Raw genomic sequence first — 24,520 nt, forward strand, 5'->3', positions numbered from 1 at the left:
GAAACAATTTGGACAGAATTACTATAAATTGGGAAGAGAGAGTGCTTTCATTGCAGACTGATCTTAACCTCATCTTCAATCAATGTCTAGGCACTTAAATTAACCAATGTGTTTGTGAAACACCGATGCCCCCATATAGCAAAAAATTAATTCCACCAAAAAGAAAGGTCTTGTCACAAGGATATACATGTGAAATATGAAAGCCCTTTCAATTAGCATTCAAAAGTTATGGTCAAGGTTAAAGTTTTTCAAAAGTAAGTCAAACTCTAAGGTCAAGGTCATGAGGTAAAAAAAATAATCAATGGTCTGGTATGCAATATGAAAGCCCTAGCACTAACTGTTGAAAATTTATGACTAAAGTTAAAGGTTTTTGCAGACAGACAGATCAAAAACTTTATGCCCCCGAATCTCGATGTTGACAATGATCATCGATACAAAATCTTTATGAAAATATCTTTCATCCAATCTCATTATGTGTACATGTATACCAGTGACCATTATCTTTATTCCTATAATGTTATTCCAAATTTTCTAAATTCTTGTGTATCACTATGCTTTTGACAAATATTGATCAAATTCACCAGAACAAGAAATGTTTCAGAAACATGAAGAAAAAAAAAAAAAAAACCATCCTCAATTGTAGAAACCTCCTAAATTGGAGAAATACATACCTTACAAAAATGTGTATGAATTCTAACAAAGATTCTTTGATATATTTTAAGTTATTTTCTATTATTATCAAAGTCTTAAAATAAAAATAATCAGTGATCAATCATTTGTATACTTGCTCTGAGAATCACAGAGATATTGTAGTCTGAGAAGGATAATTATAATACAAAGTATCCATGTGTAATGGCCAGCATGTTTTGCAGTAGACACAAGAAGGGTTTACTGTGATTAGGGTCTTGATCTTCATTCAATTTGAAGAAGACCTTTCCTGATCAAAATTAAATGACCATGTAGCATGTTCTTTAATACCAAATAACAGCTATCTAATCTGATGGAAATGAAAACGTCTACATGTGAAGATCCCTCTGGGTATTAGTGAAGATACAAGGCAGGTGCAAAGTGTACCACTCAAGAATTTAACAGTATTTCACTATTATTTTATAGCAACATCATAATTGTCACTATTTACTTGGTCATCTTTCTGATCAAGTACACAGGTACTTAATCATAACATCATCATCAATACTTCATAAGTTCTTACTTTTAAGTTTTAATGAATTTTGGTACCCGAAAATTGGATGTTGAGATGAGTGCCTGCTTCATAGCGTTCTTGTTGTCATTTCTAATTTTTTAAATCTTGGAGGATATAGATGGCTAGTGTTTGACATACCAAGAGACTCATGGGTCACATTGCTTACATGAGTCACCATGACCCTGTTTTTCCAATTGTTGTGATTTTCATTCCCATGAAAAATGTTGACCTCATATTGCGGCTCTAACCTAGTCCCAAAGGGTCGTGACATGACCAAACTTCAATTCATATAACATGGGGATGCCTCAATACCAATATGACTAACATGATCTGGAGATCGAAGGTCATTTTAAGGTCAAAGATCATAGTATGAAATTTGAACTTGTCTGGACCAGTGGTTCTTGAGAAGATTTTGAAAGATTTTTCCTATACATTCTCATGTAAAACTTTGATTACCTTTTGTGACCCCCACCCTACCCCTGGGGGCCATGATTTTAAACTTGATTCTGCACTATGTCAGGAAGCTTCTATGTAAATTTGAACTTTTCTGGCCCAGTGGTTCTTGAGAAGATTTTATAATCCCCTTCATCCGAGGATGCTTTGAGGCAAGTTGGATTGAAATTGACTTACTGATTCTAGAGAAGAAGATTTTAAAAAAATTGTCATTGTATTTTTGCTATTGTTTCCCCTTGAAGAAGGGCGTTGCTTCTCATTTGAACAAACTTGAAAACTTGCTAAATCTGATTTGAAATTGGTCCAGTAGTTTTTGAGAAGACTTTTAAAATATGCTTTGCGACAAGTTTGGTTGAAATTAGCCCTGGGTTCAAGAGAAGCAAAAATGTCAAAAGTCTATGGACAGATGGTTGGATGCCAAACAAAGGGGGATAAGAAAAGCTAACTTGAGCTCAGAAAAGTTCACTTGAGCTTTTTCAGCTCTGGTAAGCTAAAAATCATAACAGGCAGAAATCCATATTTTCAACAGTTACATCCTATGATGTCTGAATACAGTGACATGAATTAATAACTGAATTAAAGCAAACTCTGGTGCTAATAAAGTTTCTGTAATTAAAGATAATATTAGAATCTACATAAAATCCCATTAGGACAAACATTAATTGCATGCAGCGCTGAACGTTAGCCTCCATTCACGAATAGTCGAATATTGATCTGATTTTGTTGAAACGTAGGCGGCAATACTTTGGAATAATTCTCAATCATTCTGCCTACTCTGAACATAATAGATGATATTCATTCTCTATGAACCAGAAACTGGATAATGGAAAAGCCTGGCTACAGTATAAGGCATTGGACTGTCATTTGGATCCATGCAGTGCATGCAAATAAAACTCCTTTAATCTTCCCTCAATGAAAAAAATCTCCAAGTTCATTTCCTCTTCTCAAAATACTTAATCTTTGATTAATAAATTCAAGTTTTTCAAAAATCTGCTACAATCTATTTGTAAGAGTTTGTTATGTAAATAACCTTTATCACTGTGAGCTTAACTTTCACATAAATTAGTAAGATTAATTCACTGCAAAACTAAGACTTTATTGAATAACGTTGTGTATATATACATAGTGTTAACCTAACCAAACCTTCACAAAATGTCTTGTCAATAAATCCAAAGAGCAACATCAAAGAAATAAAGTTTCAAACAACCACTATGTCTGCACACAGAGGCAACAAAGAAACATAAACAAATTAAGGTAAAAAACTTTGACATCAAAACAAAGGTCTTGTCACAGGGCATACATCCATGTATATGAAATCCCTATCACTTATCATTCAAAAGTGATGAGAAGAATTAAGTTTTGGTTAAACTTTTGAAAATTGAATCAAACTTCAAGGTTAAAAATCAAATGAAGGTCTTCCCATAGGGCATTTAAACACAAAATATAAAAGCCCTGTCTCTTAAATAGTTTAGGAAATATTGCCTATGTTAGGGTTTCTTAAAAGTACATCAAACTCAAAAGTCAAAACCTTTGGTACCAAAAGAACAGTCTTTTCACAAGAAATGTACATATGATACATATTAAGTCACCATCTAAAATTCTGAGCAAGGTTAAAGTTTCGAACAGACAAACATACAGGAAAAAAACCAATGTCTCCAACTTCAGTCGTGGGGCATAAAAATAAGTGATTTACCATCACCCCTTCTGAATATCTTTTTATCCAGAACAATATTTTTCTTTTATTATTTACATGTATGCTACCAAATAAATACATTAAAACAAAAAATTAAAATAAACCCTGAACTGCAAATATTTTATGCTACCTGGAATATGGCATTTATTGCATGAGGTGTTATAAAATCTGAACATTCCAATCCCTTTCTAAAATTTTCTACAGTTACAACAACACTTCAATTATCAACCTTGGAAGAGTTACCATGGAAATGTTCACAACACTTTCAATAAATCAATTACAAATTCCCAAAAGACCTGCCATATACGCAACCTCTGTTAAATAGTATTGATATATGAACTTTCTGTATACAATGTAATGTCATTGGATAAAAAAGGAAGCAAGCTTTCGTTACAAAGAACTCTTAATAATACTCTATAGAACAGTAGTTAGAAGAAACTGAGGGATCCGTGTAACACCTTTTGGTAGACACCACTTCCCTCACAGCTTCTTTGATGACCATCCCATGAGGTTGGATGTCAATATTATTGGACACCTACCTGTACTTTGAGATATGATGAGTTCAATCTCTACAGTCTTCCCCGTTCCCACACCATAAAATCAGAAGTCACCTACAAGTTACTGACGCCACCTACACAAACTGATCTACATATCTATTCCTTCCTATGCTTTTTACTTAATATATGGATTACTTACTTGTACCAAAACACTCCTGCCATGATGAGGCCTACAAAACCTGCCAGACTGCATGCCGCCACAATTCCTGGAATATTAATATCACACATTAATATATGATTAAAGAACATACAAAAAACACAACTTATGTTGCTTGAGCATCTATAAAATATTACATTGTACATCACATATAAAACAGAATTAAATATAAAAATACCACAAGAAGAATATTGAGAATATGCACTTTTAGTTCATAAAGATTGTGTGGCTCAATTCAGACAAAATTCCTCTACATTTTTCTTAACATAGGTACACTTTCAGAAAATGCTTTCATTTCCATGATATAATTTAAAGGTCAAGTGTAATAAAAATAGATTTGAAAATAAAGTTTATAATTCATTAAAACCTGTTTTGAAAAGTTTATTGATGTGTTTATTTTTTTTTAAAATCCAGGTAAATGCGCAAAATACCTATTCCAAAATCGTTGTTTATAGAAACGAATGGATTGTCACCCTTTCTTATGACGTCATCTGAGACAATTGTAGTTGTTAATGCCTGTATATCATCGTTTTAATTTCTGTGAGAAATTGCCAGTTTTAGCAACACCGTGGATAGTGACGATGAAATACCGTAGATACACTTGAGTTTAGGGATTCAACCTTTATAATGTTTGCACCTACACCTGTTTCGAAACCATCAGATAATAATATTTATATGATATATACATTTATATGTTCGACAAATATCTCATTGGAATCTCATTTAGAAATTATTTACCGGGCCAGTCCATAGAAAATTGGGAATAATATTGGTAAAAAAAATGTTCTATCAAAAGAAAACCTTTGTATTTTACACAGTCGAGGCTAATCAAAATCAGACTTCATAGATACTCGCCGTATACTCTATTGTAGCGATTGTGAGCGTATTTAACTAGATTGACTCTCACGTTTGTATTTTTTTTTATTATGGGATTTATTTGTATGAGATTGATCAGATTCAAATTATAATGTGTTTAGCTAGATATATATTTAACTAAAAAATGCCTTTTTGAAAAAAGAACAATAAAAGACAAAAGAAAAAAACTTATTATGCACAACGTTATTTGTAACCCCCCCCCCTTTTTTTTAAAAAATAACATCTACATGTAGATACAATATCATAAAATGTAAATTAGGCCTATTAGTACATGTAATTTCTTCACAACACACGTCAAATGCGAAATTGATATATTACGGCACAAAGTTAACGAATTGTAGCATTTTGAGGTGTGAAATTTTGCCTTAATGATTCATGATATATATGTAGCACATTAGGAATGTAGCATATTAGGAAAAGGAAAAACTTGTACTTGTTTTCATAATGAACTTGAAAAAAAAAAGCTTTGGAAATTGGACTGACCTCGCAATAAATAAGGTTTTATGAAAATGGGTTTTTAAAATTAAATTCATTTCCATTTTTACTATATTTTATTTTTTCAATATATATATAGTGAAGAAATGAAATGATGACGATGAGTCCCTTATAAATATAGTATGAGTACGACAATATTCGAAAGATATTTCATTTAATAAAAGAAATAAAATCAATTCGAACTAGGTAATGGGTGACATTAATTTTTATGTGCAATCGCAAACCCATTGAATACAATGTCGCATTAAAGCATTCAGTGGTGGATGTAGAGAGGGGTGGATTGCGTGCATCCCCCCTTTTCGGGTTGAACTTTTTATATAATTAAAATACATCCCTCCACTTGTTTTGTAGGATGTCCAGTTAATCATCACTTTTCACTTTGTTTGGAGTCAAACAGGATGATGGAAACCTGATCCTCGTTAATTAAAGTGTCACTCACTGATCCTCATGGCTTGTCACAAATCTCAGTGTCTCTTTTCAGTTTCAGTATCCAAATTCTTCGAAATTTAGTATCTTTTGGGAAAAGAAATATACTTAATCCCCGTCTCGATTTCACATTGCAATTCAAAGCAGCGCATTGTACCATAAATACAGGACTTTTCTATGTAAACACTATAAAACCCTATCAATGCAGTCGAAAGTTGTCTCAGATGACGTCATAAGCTACGAACGATAACTCACGTCACAACACATTTATCGATCGCTCAGGTAAAAGTTTGATAGCGCCGTGTAATTCAGGCCAAGTGATTTTTATTGAAATTGCCATGGAAATTAATCCATAAGTGTACGACAGACATTTTTCTGTATAAAACTCAAGTTTTAGGAAAATCACCGTACTTGACCTTTAACTAACAGGTAATTATCAAATTTGCATCATATCTCGATAGAAGATTTTTAACGTAATTTTAGAGAGAAAGAAAAAAATACAATGTTTCAGACCTATAAACAGCATGCTGTCTTTTGACAAAGGAATGAGTGGCTTTTTGCTTGAGTTAGGGTCAGGCTGAACATGGGGTTGGGGTGCCTTAGGCATTGGGTGGGGAGTGGTAGTCGTCTCATCTAAGGATACAGCCTTCGAGGTTTGAACTTTCTCTTGGTACTCATCCTTGGCTGCTAAGTCTATCCCATTATCCTCTGCTTTCACTTTCTCACTCTCCTGTCTTTCATCAAATCCATTTTGAATCAGATCTCTTAATGGAATACCATCTAAAAGAAATTAATGTACCTTAAGACTAAATAATGTCACATTAAAACATGAAAATCAATCGATGAAATCCATTCCCTTCTTCCACGATCTATTTAATTTCCTGGTATGTGCCTAACAAGATCTGATAAAAGAGATGACAAACTACAAAACAACATTTCAACACTTTCATAAACAAAGAAAATTATTTTATTTTGTTAATCTGTAATAAACCAAAATAAAAATTATGAAACTTGTGCTTTTATGCCTCCATAACATTTTTTGATGTTTCAGCTGTCACTGATTTTCACTTTAATATATTCAACAAACAAATTGGAAGCTACCACGTATATGATTGTCAGAATTTGATGAGGTGTACAAATAATAACAAAAACTTCTCTGTGCACACCATCTATATAAGTCCAGTGGATATACAAAGCTCTTAAGAGGCCCACAGGCCTTATCGGTCACATGATTTAGTACCACTAGTCCCAAGGCCTATAAAAATGTAGAAAAAAATTATTGATTGAATACTAATATTCAACAAAAATACATACATGTGTAAGTTTTAAGAACACATCCTTTTTAAATGCCCTCGAAAGTGCCTATAATGATGAAAAGCTTTACATAAGATAGGCAACATTAACAAAATATGACTAATTTGGACCCGTCCTCGAGTCAATACCCGGAGTTGCGAAATTCACAATTTTGGTACATCCTTTTCTGCTTTTCCTAAATATGCATTTAGTTTATATAACCATATCTGAGCAAACTTCAAGAAGTATTTCAAAAGAAAACATAATTACTATAATAATTTTGGCTCCACCCTGAACCAAACCCTTAACCCCTAGGATTATGAAAGTTAAAAATTTATTTGAAAGACTACCTACTCATTCTAAATATCTATTTAGGCCAAGATAAATAAATTGTGTGTTTCCGGTTCCCCGACCGACCCTAAAACATTTATCCGCCAATATATATTCTGGAAGTAAACAATTCCGGTTTCACTATTAGAAATCCTAATCTCGATCACTTGCTTGTTTGAGAAAATACATATATATCCTATACGCAAATGGCAGCGTGCTTGCCAAACACATCGCTGGCAACAGGACTTGCGCTGCCCATCGCATTTTGCGATTTTTCAGGGGGGAAATGCGATAGAAAATCCGGAAATGCGACACGGATATTTCGTATTTTAGATATCTCGGCGCCATCTTCAATGTCAGCTGTTGGCATCCAAACAGCCTCAGGACTGTTTTACCTGTGCAGAATGAATGTGGATACCCTGTCGCATGGAAACAATAAGACTTAGGGGTGTCTTGTTTATTTGGCAGTTTACACAAGACAAAGGGTTGATCCTCTATGTGCAGGTAGGTGTGAATGAAATTAACTGTGCATGTGCGAGTTGCCTACATATCGTAACATACTGAGGAGATACCCCGAGTCATGTCATTACTGGGGAGCTACCTATTTTGGACTTGGTCAGTTACTATTAAATGGAGGAATGTTGGGAAATTGCATCAATCTTTAGGTCTTTGGAAAATGGCCATAAGGAAACGCAAAATTGTAGGTTCTTCTGAAATTGCTATGCTATCATCTTTTGACTTCACATCATCCTAAGCCATTTAAAATTTATTTCAGACTTCCTGAAGCCCCTTCTCCTCCACATGAGATTCACTAAAGGACCACCTTGTCATTCTGGATTTCAAGATGAAAATAGGATTCTTCAGAGAATTCTTTGAAAAATGTTATGTGAAACTATGATTATGTTTACAGAAATTAATCTTCAGTAACTTTGTCATCAGTGACTTTTTCTGAGTATTATATGTCATTTACACTAATAACATAATTAATAAATATATAGAAACTCATTTCTTGTCTTTATTTAATGTCTTTATTTAGTGTAGCTTGTCATAGGCTATGAAATACTCCTACATTTTTCTGGTGTGAAATAGAATTAAGTCAACTTAGCCAAAAACAATACTTGAAAATAAAGCCATGATTGTGCTGAAATGTCATCTTGACTGACTGAAAAGCAATCTGCTGAAATACAATTTTCGCTATATCATAACGCAGTATTAAGTCTTCCCCGGAAGACATGTGTCGCCTGCTAGTTCATTCTATATGTAATATATCACGTATAATGTTGAAAAAGTAAATTATTCAAATGGTTTTTGTCACTTTAATACTCCTTTTAAAGGTTTTGAGAATTACTAAACATTCTTTAACGATAACTTAATTGAAATTGAAAGATGAGACATTATTATGCAATGGAATTTGTGGGAGAATCTGTTTGAAATTAAGACATTTAATAAATGTAGACTGAATGAAAACATATGTTTGAAAATATGTATCAACCTGTTACTGTGCTCTTCAAGACAATGGTAATAACCATAAGTAATTATCTGTTGGGTTTACTGCTTAGTCTTGTTGTCTTTTTATATATCCAATTTACTGTTTCTCAAGAAAAATCATAATTAGTGCTGTTCTGAAATCACATATACTGTCCTTCAGTATGGGAATTACAAATACTGTCCTTTTGTACATAAAAATACAGTCCTTCAGTTAATCATAAAATAAAATCTTCAGCAAAAAATTTTTTTGCTGTAAAAAATTCTAAGTCCCGGCAAACAGGAAGTTGATAAGCGACAGATTCGAAAATGTCTTACACAATACAGTTGGCCACACTGATGCTCTGTGCCAAATATCAGGGAGTTGTCCCATGTGGTTCTTGAGAAAACTGTGACAGAAATTTTTTGTGACGACGACGACGCCAGACGACAGATAGTGATCCCTATATGTCGCCACTGCGTGTAACGCAGGCGACACAATAATAGTGATTCATGAGAAAAAGCTATGTTGTATACATCGTGTAAGAATAATACGAGACATATATATGACATATATATGATATGTTGTATATGTCTCTTGAATAATACACATGAAATATAGATCTAACAGTAAACGTGTAGGAGTCTATGCATGCACGCCAGGTTGTGACTCAAAATTGTGGTCCAGTGTGAGCCTTGTGACAGGCAATTACAATAGGAAAATGCAAACATCAAGAGGGAGGAAACTTTATGACTACGGTAAAAACAATGAATGAAGGACCGTCCATCTGAATGGCCAAAACACTGCAAAACTACAATATTATGTTGGCCAAATAAACCGCATTCCAAAAAACACGGAGCCGTATGAAGTTCAGGGCAGTATTTCTGTTGGTGATTTAGCTGGATTTGAAATGTAATAAACTGTACTTCCTCTTTGTAGAGACTGTTATTCGCATGGAAAACTGCCATTAGTAAGCCACCCTTTTGTGAGAAAGAAAAGAACCTTGTTTTTCTCATTTTGTTTCTTGTCAAAGTTGAAATTAAAACGATAAGATGTTGAAATAAAATAAAATGTTTTTCCTACCTACCTACCCTATTTTTTTCCAAGTTGGAATAGGGAACAGACTATTTATTTATCTTGGCCTTAGTCAATTTTGTATTAACAGCATTAAAAAAAAAAGGTCTTATCTAAATGTTTTACACATATACACTATATATACCAAGTTTGGCCCCGTCCTGGAATTAAAACCTCTACCCCTGGGATCATGAAATTTACAATTTTGGTAGAGGTCTTCCTGATCTACATCATTATGCACTTAGTTTTCCTTACACATGTGCAGTTGTAAAAAGAAGATTTTTGAAAATTGGTAAATTTTTGGCAGTTTTTGCCCTGCCCTATAGGCCCCAGGGGTACGATATTCCTGAAATTTACAATTTATGTCTCCCTTGTCCCAAAGTTGCTTCATACCAAATTTGAAAAAAATTGGAATGGTAGTTATGAAGAAGTTAAATATGTTTAATTGTTAATCATGTTAATAGACAACAACAAATTGCAACCCATGTCATCTGAGTTTACTCAGGTGACCTAAACATCTAGTCAGAGCAAAAAGATCTCTATCACTTGGTGCTTTAATAGTGTAAATCAATCGATACAATAAATATATCAATTTACATGAAATTCTAATGTGTTGAAAGTGTAGGCTACCATTTGAGCGAGTTCAGTAATGACAAAGTGGCCAATCCAAATCATACACATCAAATCAACTCGTCCCTGATTTCAAACAATGAAGGGTATATACAGCACCATCTTATAAGCTTTAATTCTGCATCTTTAAAGTATGGTACAAAAAAAATATACATGCTTAAGTACAGACCCTGAAGCGCATTATTAATACACCATTTGAACCGTTCCGTTCACGATGAAAACTGTTACTTTCCCACATCAAACCGTTCCATTCCCAACGCAAAGCATTCTGTTCCCGTACCAGTTCCCAAACCAAAGTATTCCATTTTCATCTAAAAACGTTCCTTCCCTCGAAGCGTTTGTTCCCGCATAGTCATTCACTTGCGCATCAGTAAACACGACACATGGTCGAGATGGAAGAAAACTATCACTCTTGATTAGACACAATATTAATTATTTCAAAGTTGTACAGGGATGGAGAGTTCTGCAGTTCAAATCCGTAAAAGTTTACAGAACATTACCAGTTCATCATGACATAACAGAAAATATTTCTATTTTGGAGTAAAAGGGAAATTTACTTTCATCAAGGTTGTGAACGGACATCAATATATTGACAAACAAAATACATAAAAATGGATTATTCAATAAAAACCAATAGATAAATGAACTGATGAATAGCGATAATGTTACTGTTGATGAAAAGAATAAGACCTACTTTAAGTATGCATTTGAGAAATTAAAATGAAATACTTCTTAGAATTTCAACTGGTGTGGTATGCATCATCTTCAAAAGAAGGTATGAAATGACCGAGACACTTAAGAGTTGCTAGAGTAACGGTGTATATGTACTAGTCTACAAGAGGTAGTCCATCCTATAGGTCCCCCATCTCAGTTAACATTGGCTTCTTCAATATCCCTCTTTAAATTTTGGCATAACTTCAAAGTACGTGTATCAAACGGGTATCTTTACGTGTACCATCAATCAATAAAAGTCACAATGATATTGAAATAATTGCAAGCATTTCGCTACAGGCATTCCCCTTTAAGGTTTGAATGCAAAATAAACAAGATGTACTGTAAGCAATACTCACTAAGAATACCCCCCGCTTACCCCAATCTCCCAAAGGGTGTTGTTAATAGGTATAAATTACCTCTTTCCTGAGTGTAAAAATATGGTATGCCTTTGTAGAAGAAAATGGAAGATATAGTCCGACACAAATCCATGGCATAAACCTATAATTTTGACCTTGAGATCAAAGGTCAAGGTCATGAATGTACATGACACATAGTCTCATGGTGACACACCCATGTCTTACGGTATGACTATGTCAAAACCCTATAATCAATTTTGACCTTGAGGTCAAAGTTCAAGGTCATATAGAGGTCATGAAGGTACTCGACACATTGTCTCATGGTGATACACTCATGAGTCAAATATGATATGCCTATGTCAAAGAACAAAGAAGCCATGGCCCTGACACGAACCCATTGTAAAAACCTTTAATTTTGACCTTGAGGTCAAGGTCATATGGAGGTCATGAAGGTACATGACACATCATCTCATGGTGATACACTCATGTGTCAAATATGGTATGCCTATGTCAAAGAACAAAGAAGTTATGGCCCGGACACGAATCCATTGTAAAAACCTTTAATTTTGACCTTGAGGTCAAGGTCATATAGAGGTCATGAAGGTACTCGACACATCGTCTCATGGTGATCTACCTGTGTGCCAAATATGGTATGCCTAAGTCAAAGAACAAAGAAGTTATGGCCCGGACACGAATCTGCACAGACAGACGGACAGACAGACAATGATTCCTATACACCCCCAAGAACTTCGTTCGGGGGTTATAATAATTTTTCATTGAAAATAATTATAATCAATGATTTTCAAATTAGAATCCTTAATTAATATTCATTACTAAATTGCATGTAAATGAAAGGTGAAGATAATGAACAATGATCGATCTGATTCTCATAACTCCTACAAGGAATACAAAATAGAGTTGGGGAAAAACGGACCCCTAGATATAACAGAGTTGGAATAAGGTGCCTATAGGAGTAAGCATCCCCTGTCGTTGAATGATCACACCCGCTGTGAGCCCCATATCTCAGGGTTCGAAATTAGCTCATGTCCGTAAGTCCGAGACTAGTAAAAAACGTGTCGGACTAGTAAACTCTCTAGAGCACTAGTCCGTACGGACTAGTGAAAATCCGGAAATCAATCTTGAATATGGTAAAGATTTTTAGCAAGATTTGTCCGAGTCTCTTAGATGTTTGAACTTATGGTCGATTAATTACCTGCATGGTTAAGTGTTTGCGTGACTATGACATCCTGAGCTTCCAAACACATGGAGTGCATTCGAGACCGCCGTTCTTCGAACGTGCACAAATTGTCAAATTCCTGCCGATTCCGAACGCCGAGTACACATCATGAAAACGTATTCTAGGTGCAAGAATTGCAAGTAGTGTGGTCTGAGAACATGCACGTTTGTGCGCACTTGTTCTCGTCATTCGCGACTCTAACACAGTAGTTCATAACACTATAGCTCATGACTTGGTCAATCGAGTGAATTTTATTGACTTTATTGATAAAATTTCGAACTCCTGTGGCTCTAAGATCTGAGCACCAAAACAACAGGAATGTCGATCTCGAACACACTTATGGATGTTTATAAAAGGATTAACTCGGAGGTTAATATTGTATGCTTCTGAAGATCTTGAATGCGAAATAAAATATGGTGGTCTCTTTCTTCTGTACGTGTCAGAAATTAAATTGATTGCAACTGTGATGTGTTTGGTTTCATTAAATACTGTTGAATAAAATGAAGATCATTTAATATGATGTACTGGACGGACTAGTGAAATGTTTTGCGGACTAGTGAACATCAACAGTGACTAGTCCGTACGGACTAGTGCTTGAAAAAGTTAATTTCGAACCCTGTATCTTGATCAGGTAAGTGGAGTAATCTGTAGTCAAAATCAGTGTGCCAATGTATCAACTGATGTATTCATTTTGGAAACATTTACCGTATTCGTCCTATTGAGTGCCCCTATCCCTATAAGCTTGGACTACTTTCAACTCTCAAAAATTAAGGGCCCCCTTTGAAATACAGTACTATTTACATTTTTGATAATAAGAGTTTTTAATCTTTCTAGCAAATCTTGGTTCCCAACTGAATTTCATAATACATGGTATCTCTAGTCCACCAATACCGGTATCTTTAGAGTAGCGATAGTTTCCATTTACACAAGAGTTGTCGAAAACTGTCGGTCATGTTGGCAAGGCCGGTAAAATTTTCGCTGGACCGATAATTTTCTAGAAAATGTCAGTCCAAATGACCATTTGAAAATATCGGTGTGATCCAATTATTTTAGAGCTCGGGTTCAAGATGCGCAAGTGAAGGTCACTCAAACAACATGGCCTCACGGCTGATCAGATTTATGAAAGGTTCTCTATCTAGGAAGAAAAGACTGGTCTTGGTAGCTCAGATGTAGACCATACCATTCGCTTCGTAACTTGAAGGTCATGAGTTTGAGTTCTGCTTGTACCATGACCACGTCAAACCTAAGATGTAAATATATCCTTGTCAAACGCTCCGCATTTAGCAGTGAGAGTTACAGGTCTTTCGGATATGACATCCAATGTTGCAGCAGGTTTTAAGTTACACGTTAAAGAACCCTCACTACTACAGCCTTGGGTCAAAGTACAAAGCATAGGTCTAAATTTGTGATGTTTCACCTACAGCTGGTCACGTCTCATTATGAGGGGAAAATTTCTGACGGGACATAAAACAAACAAAGAACAGTTAGGAAAAGAAAAATATGCTGAACCTGGACCATTTAGAAAATTACGAAGGTTTCTGTGGTGTTCACGAGTTCAAAGATGGTTGGAAAACTGACCGTATTTGGCTGGATATTATGAGTGGGGGATGCATTGCTGTTAAAACAATAACAGGCATTTTGGTGCAGTTTTTATTTTTCTTCGTTCTTTCTATGCAATACAAAGCTTGATACAAAAATGTATCAAGCTTCAATTTCTCGAAAAAATCTCAAACATGAGTTTGAGTTTCCTTATCTGAGCAGTCAAAATTTGAGTAAAATCTCAGACTTAAGTCCAAGTTTCGACTTAATTTCTTTTCGAGAAATCCAGGACTGGTCTGACAAAACTTAACTCTGTCAGACCAAATGTCTGACAGTGATGTCAGACCAAATGTCTGAAAATGATTTAATAATTTTGACAACTCTGCAAAGCATTTCAAAGTTCCCCCATGTTTTAAAAAAGAATGCTACAACTTTACTAATTGTCCAACTACTGAACCGTCCTTTACAACAGCAATCGCATATTTATCCATAGGATTGTTGATCTCTCTTTTTGTTTTGAGAGTTTCTCCCTGGAATGGATTCGATATCTCTGTAAACATGAAATCCCCTAATCCAAGAAATATATTCGTACTCGGCGCAGTCGCTGCCATAGTTGTACTGCGAAAGTGAAACCGAAAGTTTAGTAAATCGTACGTGGTATTAGTCAATGACACAATTGAAAATAAAAGTGAAAGTAATAGCTACTACCGGATATTTTTCTGTATATTACAACTGATGATTTGAAATATAGACATGAATGGATTAATTATAAGTGTTAAAAGAAATGTAACAAAATTTATATGCAATTTCATATTCATTATTTAAAACATTTTTCAAACTTATTCAATTCAATATTCAAATTTAATGGGAATATTTCAGCATAGAATACTAAATACCCCCCCCCCTACCAAATTTTTTAAGAGCCCGGGGTGCCCAATAGGATGAATACGGTATTCTGAATATGCATATGATAAAGATTGCAAACGGTTTAACATGCTATATGCACTATAATGTACATTGTATAGCTATATGAATCCTAGTCCCAAACATATCCCTGGGGGTCATGGTTTTAACAGTCTTGAATCTGCACCAAGTCAGGAAGCTTTCATGTAAATTTCAGCTTTCTGGTTAGTGATGAAACGATTGTTGATCGTTTTAGGCTCTTCGATTCCGATTATCGATTGTATTTTTCATAATCGATTGTCGCCTGTATACTAATTAATATCAAATCCGAGATTCATCCGACTGTTAATCCCGCTTTTATATCGAGATATGTGCGGGGGAGAGTCAGAGTGGACTCCAGCGGTTCTCGAGAAGATTTTTAAATGACCCCACCCTATTTTTGCATTTATGTGATTATCTCCCCTGCAAAGGGGGCATGGCCCTTCATTTGAACAAACTTCAAAGCCCTTCACCCAAGGATGCTTTTAACCAAGTTTAGCCCAGTGGTTTTGGAGATTCAAGAAGTCAACAAGAGTACCGCAAAAGGTACAATATACGCCTGTCGGACAGTGAGCCTTTGACTAAATATCAGGACAATATCTGTATCCGTAATGAAAAAAAAAGCCCGGAAAACTGTTTGACCTAATTTTTTCCAAAAAGTAGATCAAGGATGGACCAATCCTGTTGAAATGCAAACTGAACTTGTATTCCTCCAAGAGGAAGCCTCTGACTAAATTTCAGGGAAATATCTGAATCCATAATGAAAAAAAGTCCAGAAAACTGTCTGACCTATTTTTGTCCAAAAGTGGGTCAAGGATGGACCAATCCAGCTGAAATGCAAAATGAGCTTGTATTCCTTTGAGAGGAAGCCTTTGACTAAATATCAGGGCAATATCTGTATCCATAATGAAAAAAAGTCCGGAAAACTGACCTATTTTTAGTCAAAAAGTATGTCAAGCATGGACCAATCCAGCTGAAATGCAAAATGAACTTGTATTCCTCTGAATGGAAGCCTATGACTAAATATCTGGGCAATATCTGTATCCGTAATGAAAAAAAAGCCCGGAAAACTGTCTGACCTATTTTTAGCTTAAAAGTAGGTCATGGATGGACCAATCCAGTTGAAATGCACACTGAACTTGTATTCCTCCAAGAGGAAACCTCCGACTAAATTTCAGGGCAATATCAGTATCCATAAAGAAAAAAAGCCCGGAAAACTATTTGACCTACTTTTAGTCCTAATGTAGGTCACGGACGGACGGACGGACCAATCCAGCTGAAATGCAAACTGAACTTGTATTTCTCTGAAAGGAAGCTTATGTGTAAATTTCAGGGCAATATCTGTATCTGTAACGAAAAGAAGTCCGGAAAACTGTTTGACCTTCTTATTGCCCTAAAGTAGGTCAACGATGAACCAATCCAGCTGAAATGCAAACTCACTCTTACAATTCTTGAGGGAGATATTGTGACCAAATTTCAAAGTTGTACATGCATCTGTTACGGATAAAAGTCCGGAAAACATGACCCAGGACGGACAGCGACATAACATAATACGTCCCGTCTAATGACGGGCGTATAAAAATGTGAGAAGTTTACAGACAGACAGACGATGAACAGTGGGTGATCAGAAAAGCTCACTTGAACTTTCAGCTCAGGTGAGTTAAAAATGGAGTTGACCCACACACATTGAAATTTAACCAAAATGGTCAAATTTAACAATTTTGACAGTGTTCTCGTTTTCACATTCAAATATTTCAAATAATTTAATAACTTGGGTGATTCATTTACTACCTATGGTAAATATATATATATAAAACTAATTGACACATTCTAACTCTTTTTGAGAGTGATTTTATTATTGTCTTTCCCACACCCAGTCGTTGGCACATTTTTTTGGCCTTGTACATCCATCTTTAATAGAAAAAAATCCATTTGGGACTTAAAAAGTCTTACCAGCCCCACATGTAATGGTCATTAACCCCTGAACACTTAAAGAACCAAATCTTGATAACAGCTCTGAGGATGACAATAGACAACATCTTGTTCAGTATCACTATGTATGTGTTTGATATGTTATCGGAATTTCTGTGGATCGAGAGACTTAATTAAAGACTCTTGGGTGTCAAGTTAGAGTATTGTCCTCTTTCCACTTAGTGACAAGGTGCTTGACCTTTTGCATTCTGTCTGCATTCAATGTATATATAGTCATTTTTGTTTATGTTGCCTTTAGGACCATCATTAAAAATATTTTTCTTTGATGTACTCCGACCCACATTTTTCAAGGTGGGTCGGTAGGTAGGTTGTTGTTTTTTTTTTAATGTCATGAATTTTTTTTATATTTTCTTTTAAAATAAGGAGAATTTTCTATTTTTCAAGGGAACCAAAAAAATAAAAATAAAAAAAAAAAAAATGAAATTTTAAATTGCTGAAAAAAATCGGGTAGGAGCAAATTTGACGGGTCGGTCGGAGTATATCAAACAATTCCATTTTTATTTTTGGCCTAATCTCTATCATTTACAATACAGCTGTGTAGAGTTAATAATTTGAGTGCACTTCAATTCAAACCACAGTTGGTACAACAAACTGCAGTCCAGAAAAACCATGTAGTCTCATTTCCAACCCTCTGTCTTCAAAAAATTTTTGGGGACAATGTACAACACTATATACCCAGTGTGCGAAATTAACCATGGACCGATAGACAATGTCTATAGAAAATCAAGTCGGTCTATAATGATCAAATTAGCTATAGACCGATTTGTCTATAGGAATTCTGAGTAAAAAAACTGGTTCCCTGCCGCTTATTAAACATATATGAGAAGTGGGACCAGTTTATATGTAGTATATGCTAATGTTTCTGTTCACCCCTTAGCTGTAATAAAATGTTCCACAATGTAATTACAAATCATTCGAATCAGATTATTCCATTTTCAACAGGGGTGGGTCAATTTGATATTTACTTCAATGTACGTCATTTTCATGCAAATTCGGAATGTCCTTTTTAAACGGTTTTAAAAATGTGTGGAAGGTGTACGCACTTGAATCAAACAGAAAGCGGTCAGTACAACAAGTTCCAGTAAGGCTAAATCGCAGAAAATCATGAGAAAATGAAACGTAGTAAATGTGACTTAGATGAAGAATCAGGCAGTGTAACTGACCTGGAACAAAATGAAAAAAACAAAACGAAATTCTAATTGAAAAGCTTGACGTGCATGAAATTGAAAAAGAATATAATTAAACTAATCTATGAACAAATTACCAAACTGAATTTGTGTCTATTATTTATTTTCAAATAACATTGAATATTGCACGATAAATTTCGGTCTATAGGAATTTTTTGTGGTCTATAGGAAATAAAATGACTATGGACCAAAAGTCTATAAGACTTTAAAGTTAGTTTCGCACACTGTATACTGTAGAGCGAGTTTTTTCCGTGGGTCTAAAATTTAGCGATTTGCTGGCTCAAAGGTATGCTAATAATTTTAGCGGAATAAATTTTGGCGAACTAGGAAGATTTATCTCTCTTGCAAATACTGAAGTCACAATTGGATGCATATTTGGTGAGTGAAATTTTGGCGGAAAGCTATCTAACCGCTAAAATAAGCCAAATTTATCACCCTGCGGAAAAAACCCGCTATACTGTATCTTATAGCAATGTTGGAGGAGAGAGTCTACAACACTAACTCTCGGAGCAAGAGGATGGTCTATTAAGCTGTGCACTTCTTCACATTTAATATTCAAATTCAGTAAAATGTAATATGTGCAAAAAAGACACCACACAATCGAGTTAGACTGTTAGATGATTTTAGAGTTTTCTACTGATAAACAATGTTGGATGCATACCTCCAACCTCCAGGTCTTCATATCTTTTAAGTAACTTGATCAATTCTTCATCATCTAAAATAAATACAGAATTAACTAAATAACCATCTACATACATCAACATGTGCACAAAGACTAAAAATCCTGATATTCATATTCTGGACACACTTATCCATGTAATATCTTGATTTAGTACCCAGAACCTAAAATTAATTTCTTGTAAAAACATTTGTTTTATCAGTGAAACATAACAGTAGCAACAAACACTCAAGACTATGATTCATTTTGTACAGACCCTGAAATATCTTCCTACACGACTTTATCATTCTATTACTGTTTCTTTCATCATCTTGGATTGTTCACTTCACAACCCAACGTGATGCATTGAAACTGTTCAGTCAAAATCATACATTCCAGCATGTTCATTCAGAACTCACTTGGACTTAACAGAAAAGGAGATCATAAAGATGGTTATTTATGAAATGGTGTTAGCAATTTCATGTATGTTGCAGGATAACCTCCAAGGTCAAGAAATGTTGTTTAGATATAAAAGCCGAGGCTTTCATGAATCAAACAATATTCTATCAGACAGTATTTTCTTACGTCCAGTTTGACCATTGACCATGTATTTTTATGAAATGATGTTAGCAATTTTATGCACATTGCAGGATAACCTCCGAGGTCGAGAAATGTTGTTTAGAAATATAAAAGCTGAGGCTTTCATGTATCAAACAATATTCTATCAGACCATATTTTCCCATGTCCAGTTTGACCATTGACCATGTGAACTCAAAATTGTTAGGGGGTCATCTACTCTTCACAATGTACCAGTAAACCAAGTTTACTGTCTGTGAAGGAAAGGATTCTTGAGATATTGATTGGACAGCATTTCCCTATATGTCCAGAGTGAATTGACCCTTGACCTAAAAATTAATAGGGACCCTCTTCTACTTATCACCAACCCATATATGGAGTATCATTACAATCAAGTGAATGGTTCTCTAGATATTGAGTGGACAACATATGGTCTATGCCTCTCTTCTTTGAAAGGGGGCATAAAAATATCAAGACCACAGAAGTCTTTCGAAACTTTACATGAATTCAATATCATCATTTGAAAAATTTACATCAAACATTTGACTGCATACACACGAAAATCACTTTTCAGAATTGGGATAAATTTGCAACAGGAACATATATAGCAAATTTACCATCAAAACTTTGATCATTTATGTCAATTATTGATTAATTCATTTCAATTGCTTTGTTGTCTCATGTTTTGTGATCCTTTGATAGCTGCCCATTGAGAGAAAGTGGTCTAAATATAGTTTATTGGCCATAGGAATGATCACGTCCCAGATATCAGAAACTTTGTAAGAGTTCACTTGACGTCAACACTGACCTCAATACTGAGCAGAAACTGGAAATAATAGTGTCCATCTTATTTGAGAACATGACCTTACAGATGGATAAGTTTTCAAAATAATCAAATCTTAAGTCTTGACATACACATAAACAAACTTTAAATGAAGCAAAACTGAGAGTTTAATTTGTTTTTCTCAAATTCAAAGTGAAATGCAATATAACGAACTATTTTTCTGTGAATCATAATGATACCTCCATGATCTCACAGAATTTCAAATGGTTTCATATATCAAAACGGCTGGACTGTCTAAAGATGGGTGTATCAAATTACTGTAAAAGTAAATCAATTAGGCTTTATTCACCAAGTTATAATTCTATGAATGAAATACAAAATAAAATGGATCGGTGACAAAACATTACATGGTAATTTTTGTGCAGGTGACTTATAAAAAAATAAGGATATCCTGTTTAAAAAAACTTACTAGTGGACGATTAAAAACTAAAATTTCAAAGATGTTTATATCCGGCATATCAAATATACTGTAAGATGAAAAACATCGATATAAAAACATTAAAGTGCTTTTTAAGTTTTTACTGAATGTGTTCAAATATTGTCACATTTCAACAGTTTTTCAGGACACTCGATGATAATTGGTGTTTACTTCTTAGGCTAGTAAGGTACAGATAAAGACTTTCTGTACTGACAAAATTATCAGTTCGCTAACATACAACAATGTACACTTAATCTCTAACTCATCTCCAAGTCAACAGTTAACATCTGTTCTGAGATCATGACATGCCTACAGTAAAATTTTCATTTAAAAAAAATCAACATCAGCTTGATTTTGTCTTTGCGAATCTTCCAGTGTAACACATGAATAATGTTCATAAAGCATTACTGGTATTTTTTTTATTTTGCTTTGAAGGGTAGAATCATTTATTCATAGAATTTTTATTGTTTAAAACAAAATAACATGATTGGTATAGTTTTGAATTCTTGATTGATGAATTGCTTTTCTTTCTGATAGCTCGTTCCTTTTTGTCTTTTCATGAGAGATTTTAATTCGTGAGTATGTTTCGTATCACAAAAGAACAACATTTTATGATTTTTCAGATTATGAAAAAATATTGTTGGTCATATAAGATTCCCTCTGATCAAATTGCCGATATAAAACCTTTATACATGCCATAAGGGGCGAGATCAAAAGATCGATGTCGGATAAAAATCTAAATTCAAATAGTTAGGGGGAGGGGGATACATCCTCCCGTGAGTTTCTGTCATCCGACATGGATTACACTTTAGTGGAAAAAAAGTGACGGTTAAAAACCACATAATATTACCTTTTAATAAACAGTGTAATAATAGTTTTAACATACACGCTCATTTCTGAATAAACTGTTATTTATACTCGTTTGCTTTTAATCGATTAGTTGGGGGTCTTAATGAAAACTGTGAATTTAGTTTTGTGTCAGATATTGAACTTCTGATCTCGCCCCTATATTAAAAGGGGTTAATTTTATTGGTGGCAATAATAATGTATTATATAAGTGAGTAAACATGATAAAAAAAATGTACACATCAGCTGCTAAACTTCATCTCTCTGTTAATCCAATTACATTTTTAATTATTATGGATCTTTGTAACTATTTGTATTAATACTCAAAGGAGATTGCATACCTGTCAATATCTAATATTCATTTACAGTACTAATTCAAAAATACTTTATATCAATACGTATATGCTCTAGTTTAACTCTGTATATATCCATAAAATACAATTTTAGTAACAATACATAAGAACGAAATAAAATATCTTTGTTTCCTATTTCACTCCCCCAAAAAGTAGGTAGGGTATGTATGTAAAACATTTTATTTTATTCAAACATTTAATTCGAAATCTTAGTTTTTGATACGTTTTGAACACAAGTCTAAATACATTACACTTTCCAAACATTTTTAAGATCAACATGATCATAGTAGTCAAAATGTACATCAGAGAAACTTGAATGCGAAAAGAAAAATATTTAAGTTTGAAAATTCCGTATTTTCATTTTATTCATATATTTTCAATAAATATTAAGGATGTTGCAAAAATGCAAGTAGGGTCGGGAAACCAGTAACACGAACTAAAAAAATTGTCAAACCTAAGGTATGTATGACATATTTTTCATCTATTGTTAATAACCATTAAATATTGATTGGTACACTTTGTCATTGGGTAAATTTGAGAAGAACTTTGAATATTACAGTATTTAGTTTTCTCTCATCTTTCATTGTGAGTGGGAGTCTATATATTCCCAAAGGATAAATTACTGTGTTAATGAAACTTTCTGTAAACATTTTCTAAACATTATTAGAATATAGTAGGATTCTAGCATGGATTAGCATTCTTCTGGGACTCTACTGAGGGAAGAGCAACACGACTTTGATAGCAACATCCATAATATACTGCATGTATTCACTGAAATTGTTCTACAACAATGAGCATATGCAGTGATTTTCAATATTTTTCAAAAGAGTCCTGTGGCATTCGAATTGGGAAAAATTGTCTACATTTTTATCAAATTGGGAAAACCTAGACATTATTGTAAATATATCATATCAAACAAAAAATCAAACACAAATTGATGTCATTCTTCTTTTATTTTACATATTAAACTTTCTTTACTTTAAGCTCTAAAAATTTTCGACTATTCTTTCTAAATCATCTAAAATTGATGTGTCTTTGTCATGTCCTATATATACTACTGACATTGAACTTATTTTAATTACAACAAATACGTCTTACACCAGTTTTTATTATTGGGAAATCACCGATATGAAAGTAATATTGCATTCAAAATTTCAAAGGCATTTCCAACTGCCCCATCCTAGTAATCCATGTAAATTCAAATTATTATTTTACATAGATTTTGCATTATATTAACTAAAAAAGAAATATTCCCATAAAACCAAAAGTCTTATTGGACACAACCTTAACAAGGCTCTTAAAACTGGTTTTAATTTACCATGAATATTATTGTGAATTCTATATTTAAAAAAATCAAAATTCTGCACAATCAGAAAATAGTCTTAATTTCTGCTTTTTGTTTACAGCACCAGAGTAAGTTTTAAAATGCTATTTTCTGTGCTGTGAATTTCCCAGCAAGTGCAACTGCATGGGTAAATTCCTTCTTAGAATATTGATATACAATATAACTCATTATTAATTTCTCAGACTAAGTCATTCAAAATGAAATAACGAATTCAACGATATTTGCGGCAACCTTCATTTGTGTCAAACAGAAGAATACACGAATGGACAAATAAAACGCACATATCTTTGTTGCGCATCATGCAATTAACACTTTCTGTTTCAAACAGAAATATGCGAGTTTCTGAATCCACAAAATTAACTCATACTAGATATAAACAAAGTTCAATGTGGTTCCACATATATACTTACCATATCTGTTTGGAAATGATTTACAGACATTATACGATAATACCACAATCAACCCTAAGATGAAACGGTTGATGGTCATTTTAGCCAAACACTTTTTGACAGATTTTTCTCCTGCGCTACATATTCACTGATTTAGTCCGAACTATTAGCCATTGTGGCCAAACACATCTTGCCACTTCGATTTTTCCTGAGAGACTAGTGACGTCATGAAAATGAATTTTATTAGTTAACTCGGACGCCAGAATGTCGCACGTTTTGTTCGAAACCATTGGAACATCACTCGGCCTTTTCCGAGGGATAAATTATTCCCTGGAAAATGTCGAGTGATGTCAGGTCGTCTGTTCGAATCTAGCTCGCGTGCGCGTGCCATAGCCGCGTCTGACGAAAAAGTATATTTGTTGATTAGCCAAGGAGGATTATACAAAAGCCAGGAGTTTATTTTACCGACACGAA

General features: G+C 34.1%; 1 protein-coding gene and 1 long non-coding RNA gene across 2 annotated transcripts in view; one reads left to right on the top strand and one right to left on the bottom strand.

Moving 5' to 3' along the window:
* The window catches only part of LOC125679734 (neural proliferation differentiation and control protein 1-like), a 35,128-nt gene extending 10,842 nt beyond the window's left edge, over nucleotides 1-24,286 (bottom strand). Inside the window, exons 1-4 of the mRNA XM_048919190.2 lie at nucleotides 24,068-24,286; nucleotides 19,279-19,332; nucleotides 6,372-6,638; nucleotides 4,044-4,110 (exon numbers count right to left, since the gene is read on the bottom strand). Coding sequence (XP_048775147.1) covers nucleotides 4,044-4,110; nucleotides 6,372-6,638; nucleotides 19,279-19,332; nucleotides 24,068-24,146 — 467 coding nt within the window. The 5' untranslated portion in view covers nucleotides 24,147-24,286. The remainder of the gene's footprint in view (nucleotides 1-4,043; nucleotides 4,111-6,371; nucleotides 6,639-19,278; nucleotides 19,333-24,067) is intronic.
* On the top strand, nucleotides 6,892-8,486 carry LOC130052003 (uncharacterized). The gene is made up of 2 exons (XR_008800311.1): nucleotides 6,892-7,985; nucleotides 8,257-8,486. It is a non-coding gene; the product is annotated as an uncharacterized LOC130052003 (long non-coding RNA).
* Nucleotides 24,287-24,520: the final 234 nt, after the last annotated feature.

Source organism: Ostrea edulis, chromosome 2 (genome assembly GCF_947568905.1).
Source record: "Ostrea edulis chromosome 2, xbOstEdul1.1, whole genome shotgun sequence".
Lineage (NCBI taxonomy): Eukaryota > Metazoa > Mollusca > Bivalvia > Ostreida > Ostreidae > Ostrea > Ostrea edulis.